Below are 6,000 nucleotides of genomic sequence, written 5' to 3' on the forward strand. Positions count from 1 at the left end.
AATGTACCGTACTTACATTGCTTTCACTTCCAAAATATCGAACACTTGCATCTTGATGGTTCTGTTGGCCATATAATTTTTTTTATAATCCACAATGGCTCTGTTCACATTCAAGCTGATTTCTAGCTCAGAATTCATTTGCAACTCATTCGGACACGTCTCCTTAGAAATTGGCCAAGAGGCAAAGTGACCAATCAGGAGAACGGTCCTTGGGGGGTGACACATTTTCTTGTCTGAACAGTGATTGGTTTTCTTACAAGGTGCGCAGGTTGTAGGAAGAATTAGACAGGACTCTTAGCTTTAAAACGAGCCCTGGGTGGAGATTATTAGTTTCGCCCTTCTTATCTATCTGCCATTCAAAGCATCAGAATAAAGGCCCCGGCTGTCCTTTTGACAAGATCTCTTTATCTTGTAAAATATAGTATCTAAACTAATAATAATGCCGGAAATTCAAGGAAAATAGTTTTTCACTGTGGCCACGTTATTGAAGAGTGAATTTCCCATGTGAAAAGTAGTCTTTCCTTGAAAAACCTTATTGAATTTGACGGCTTTTAGGTATGATATATCATTTCATTTTTTCTGTGGTGGCGAACATGTTAAAGATGAACTGTACACTGTAATTTTGCCACTATCGGTTGTGGATTTTATGAAATGAACTCTAGAGCAAGTAAATTATATGGTCCGTTTTTTGTTGTTTTTTTTTAATTTTTTTTTTTTTTTTTTTTTACATTTTTATGTATGTATTGTGTGTACCTTGAATACTTCATCACATAAAAGTTCTGTTTTGTGTACTGGTGCCTTAAGAGTGAAAGTAGCCTCTGTCAGTTAAGGATTATTCTGTCTTTTTTTCAAACAGGGTCTTATTTTCATAGTATTTTCCATCATTCCTATCAGTTCTGATACTATTTTATGCAATTCTTCATTGTCAAGGTTTTTGGTTTTTTCAGAGATTTGTTTTTTCTTCATGTCAGTAGCTTCACTACGTTGTCCGTGGGGCATATCAAGATACTGGTTCAATTCCAGTTTATCTAAACCTCTCATTTGCAAGTGAAAATGAACGTAAAGGGTGACATTTATTCGCTGAAATGAAAAGTAAAAATAATTCTGTTTCTGCTTGCAGAATTGACCTACCACACTTACCTATTCTGCTTGCACAACAATGTATTGTTTTGCAGTGGTGTGTGACTCACCTTTATAAACTAACATGGAAAATACAAATCCTAAACCTGTTGCAATGGTTGATCATTCAGTGGACTGTTATGAGGATGCTATACTATGGAGCTTCTCTACTCTAGCTCCCCAGTGGTGGAACAAACTCCCCATTACTCTACGAACCACTCAGTCCTTGCCCATTTTCCGCTGTGGTCTGAATACGCCTCTCTTCAGACTTTACCTGGATTAACTCTAGCCCTACTCTGCAGAGTACACCTAATCTAGGATCAGTGATTCTCCAACACCTTTATGCTACACTTGTATCTGCACTTATATTGCACCTGTATTGTTATCTTGATGTTGTAGGTCTATCACATCTTGTCATGCCTTCTAGTTTGACTTGACATAACTTTCTGACCTAGCCTATGCTTACTGTGTGAACTAGACTCAATATTCATGACTATGGATAACTGTTTTGTGTATTGTACCTCATTGGACCTGTGTGTTGTAGTTGTCCAGTGACCTTCGGTATGCACTTATTGTATGTTGCTTTGTATAAAAGTGTTTGCTAAATAAACGTAATGTGATGCAATAATAAGTGGACTCAAAAAATAAATTGTTGGACTTATTTAATTTATGGACAGTGGTTGCACGCAATTAAGTAGCCTATATATGATGTAACACTTAATCAGTTTGTCACAGCCTACTTAAAAATAGTGTGTGCAACCACTGACCAATGACTTATCAATTTGCTATTTTCTGTGCTAGTTTAGTTAGCAGGCTATGGGCTTGTAATGTCCAGTTTGAGTAATTGATGGGAGAAATTTACTGGTAGTTCCTAATGAATTAATTTGTGTGTCAATCACTCCTTGGTCCGACATCAGTTCTGATGCACCCCCACCGTGGTCAACCCGATATGAATCAATATTGCCCATATATTGGTTGGTAGATCACGTTGTGCTGGCCATTGGAAAAGTAGTCACAAACAAAAGACTTGTTTGCACCCCTGATGTATAGTCACTACTGAAGTTAAGCATGACAGTCTTTTACTATCCAGAACATTCCCCACACTTCCACCGTGGTGGAGATGCAAGAATGTATTAAAAACCAATTCAGGGTGACGGCTCAACTGCATTAGAAACACAGAGAAAATTGAGGTCGCTGGGTTGCATTCTGTGATAGGGAAGGATTGACACTACAGCCAATCACATTGGACCACAGTCTCTTTTTTATTTTCATGTGTCCCAGAAAGCTTCCATAGCTATAAAAGAATGCACAGTAATTTTGGTCATTCAAAAGACTTTGGGCAGAGGTGGAGTCAGCAGGAAATTGGTGTGGAAGGTGTGAAAATGACTTGAGTAATGTGTGTGGTTCTTGGTATGCACTGTACCAGCAGGACATTAATTAGGGGGCAGGCATAAACCGATATGGAAAATGTCAGTCAGAAAAAAAGTGAGAAAAAAAGTATTTTGATGCAGGCAGAAAATAAATATCCAAAGCTAACCGTTTCTTGGGGCCAGACTGAAAATGTGGTTATTTGATCATTCAACCTAGGGATCAGATTCTTGGGTTATTATTAAAGTGCTCGATAATTAACAGATCAAAAGGAGAAAATCAGGTTCTTATTCATGAACAGTACATCATTGTCCTGAAGGAATATTCTGAGAACACTGCATAAGTTAACAGATAATTAACTTGTTTTATATATTTTCAAACATTTGCTGTATGAGTAAATGCATGTGTTGTTAAGATTTTATACATTCTGTCTCATACAGTGCTCAGGGAAAATAAGAAAAGTTTGGAAATGATTAGTAAATTTAGCTTCTTCGCAACCATGGAATAGTTAAACATGAAATCAAGATGAACATTCATAAAGGATACAAAATGGAGAAATTATGGGTAAGTCTGCAAGACTTCTGGTGGTTAATATTTTTTTCCGCCTCTGTGTTCCCGCATTCTTCCAGATGGTATTGGAAGGTGTCCGTGGCCCTGGGATTGAAGGGGACATTGCCATAGATGATGTGACTATTGAGGAGGGAGAGTGTGGAGATCCTCCACCTAGTAAGTACCTTATTGTATTACCATGACTACCCTATTTGTTGGTCTTTATTTTTCCGGACTGTTTGAGGCATCGATACCATGAATAAATAGCTCATCTACCTTCATTCAAAACTCAAAGGAGACTTTTCTCTAAGTTGCCGTCTTCAGCCGGAGGTTTTAGAAGAGTAATGGGGAATTGCACAAATTGACCTCATGTGTTCAAACATCTTACTCTGTTTCCTCTACTCTGCCAACAGATCTGAGGTCCTCAGCCCCTTCCAATGCACCCCCTATATGTCATTTATGTGTGACCCTGCTCCTGGCTCTTTTCGTCAATCGGAGGTGACCTTGCAGTGGCAGAGGCTATAAACATATTGACCTGGCTCTTGCACCAAGAAGGAGTCTGTGTACCTGGACCTTCAATATATAATTACCAAAGATTCATCCAGTCAAAATATGGAGAGAAAGAGCAGCACACCTGGGGCTCAATTGGGAGCAGAAAAAAGAAATACAGAAACAAATAAAAACAATGGGAAAAAACAATACAAAACAGAATAAAGATAATGAAGATTCTATTATTTTTAAATAAATATATGCATAGAATGCTCCCAAGGGCAGGATGGAATATTGTTTATTTGCTCTTTATTGACAGCCTTGTTTCGGGTGCAAATCAGGCAACCCTGTGACAGAGACAGGCTTGGGGAACGGAAAGGGAGAATCTTTGTAAAGCACAAGGACATTGCTGAGGTTTGTTCCATAAAGTCGGTCTGTATTCTGTGGATTTGTTTTTCAATTTAGAACATTTTTTTTGGCCAAGGATTTATGTCTGTGCGAAAGGAAGTGAAGTAGAAAAAAAATACAATAGCTTACCTGGCTGACTGATTGAAGAAGGTTTATAAAGCCCCTCAACCTTCATGAAGGCATGATTAACCCAGGCAAGCACTTTTGCCTTTGGCTGTTAGTTCTCCACCAGTAACCTTCATAATCTCCAAGCTTATCAAGCGTTTTTTTTTTCTTCCTTTACTTGCAACAGATAACAATATCTTGCTTTCCTGCGAAAAAAAACAGTAACCTGAGTTTTCTGTTCAGTATGCCCCCTTAAAAGTGGGAGTTAAAATCCTCATATCTATGTTTCAGCCCTGCATGACTTTCTGATTGTTGTTCCAGTACACTGTGCCCACATATCATTGTGGCAGCCTGGGAGAGAGTTGCTTGTGAGGTATGAAAAGGCGGTTACGCTCTTCTACGTCCCATTTCAGCAGCTTGTCAACCCAAGGAATGGGAGCCACTTTCTGCCATGAAACCAAGTGCCTTCAGATTTAAAATAAAACTACATCCCTGAAGTTCAAACAAAAACAAGTTCAATGATGTTTCCGGTGCCAATGCTGGGCTATTTTCTACACAATCCTGGCCCACAGGCATGGTTTATAGGCAAGTAATAATACTGGAATTAATGAAAAATGTTGCATCAAGTACTAGATGATGCTTGTGGACCCGGCTTCTGAAGTGAGCAAAACAAAGCCCAACTATGGCCATCTTGGTTCTGATATAGGCAGTTACCTCCCTCAGCAGCCATGGCCTTTTAGCATGCAACAGACACCATCCCCACCTTCAAACAGAATGGAGTAAAAAGGAGACTGATGGCAGAACATTCACGCAGTTACCAAACAGGAGAACTAGGAACACTGGCATTGGACCTGTGGTATACTGGGATGAAAAGCAAGCAGGAGGGTAATCCTGGCTCATCAACAGCCCCAGCGATTCAAGAGTAAGCCCCTAATCCAAACCAAGAGGTCCCTAGGCATGCAAAGACATTCCTCTGACATACAGGGACTACAGTGCTAAGAGAGCCTCAGCATCACAATCTTCATGGACAGGGTTACGCTGAAAACTGGCAACCCACTGGATGAAATATAGGTTTCCTGCCTCTGCTCTGTGTTTCCAGCTGTGTGGATTCTGATTTAAAAAAAAACAAATATTTTATTATTCTACCGAGTGTAGCTCTGCTTTTACACAAACTGTAAAGAATGACTTTGGAACTACCTGAGATCATTGGATACCTTAACCAGCTGGTTTTTGAAAATGTATTGTAAAATCTCCCTTACATTGTTGGTTATGATGATATCTAAAGACTTCTTTCATTTTTCTCCTTTCTCCATCCTTTTTTTTTGCCTAAAAGATCTGACCTTTTAACATCATGTAACAGACATCCCTTTTCTTGTTTTTGGTTTCTTTCTGGAATATCGCCCTTTCCTTTCTTTGTTCCCTCACATTACAAAAATATCAAAAAGAGCAGAAGATGATATGCAAATAAATTAGGTAAATAAAATATTTAAATGGAAAGCTCCATTAGATAACATTTGTGAGTATTCATACAAAAAGCACAAGATGTAATAATAAAGATACAAAACCAAGGCTTCTTTTTTTCTTTTCTTTTTTGCTTTAATCTGTAGATTTTACACCCAATTTTTTAAAAACTACATCCTTGCAACTTATGACATAAACCAGAAAAAAAGATTTTACATCTGTGTTCAATAAAGCTCTTTTTTCGGGTAAGATGTGATTTATTGCATGTGTGTTTGCTGTTATAAAAAAGCTAAAGTCTAAAAATAAGACAATAATTAGCCGTTTTATTTTACCAGCTCCCCAGAGGCACATATTTCTGTGTTTGACTGCTTGGTTTATCTCTGATTTGTGCAGCCATTAACAACTCCCCAGTGAACACTTGTCTGAAGTTCAAAGGAGTCGGGAAAAAAAGGACAAATTCATTTTATGTGTCTTGCAAATTAATCTCTTTGCACACTCAGT

At 38.3% G+C, this 6,000-nt stretch overlaps 1 protein-coding gene across 9 annotated transcripts in view; it reads left to right on the forward strand.

Moving 5' to 3' along the window:
• Positions 1-5,755, forward strand: part of mdga2a (MAM domain containing glycosylphosphatidylinositol anchor 2a) — a 226,214-nt gene extending 220,459 nt beyond the window's left edge. For all 9 annotated transcript variants that reach the window (XM_035392026.1, XM_035392033.1, XM_035392074.1 and 6 more), the window contains 2 exons: positions 3,117-3,213; positions 3,450-5,755. In XM_035392026.1, coding sequence (XP_035247917.1) covers positions 3,117-3,213; positions 3,450-3,538 — 186 coding nt within the window. In that variant the 3' untranslated portion in view covers positions 3,539-5,755. The remainder of the gene's footprint in view (positions 1-3,116; positions 3,214-3,449) is intronic.
• The last annotated feature ends 245 nt before the right edge of the window (positions 5,756-6,000 follow it).

The sequence above is a fragment of the Anguilla anguilla genome, chromosome 1 (genome assembly GCF_013347855.1).
Source record: "Anguilla anguilla isolate fAngAng1 chromosome 1, fAngAng1.pri, whole genome shotgun sequence".
Lineage (NCBI taxonomy): Eukaryota > Metazoa > Chordata > Actinopteri > Anguilliformes > Anguillidae > Anguilla > Anguilla anguilla.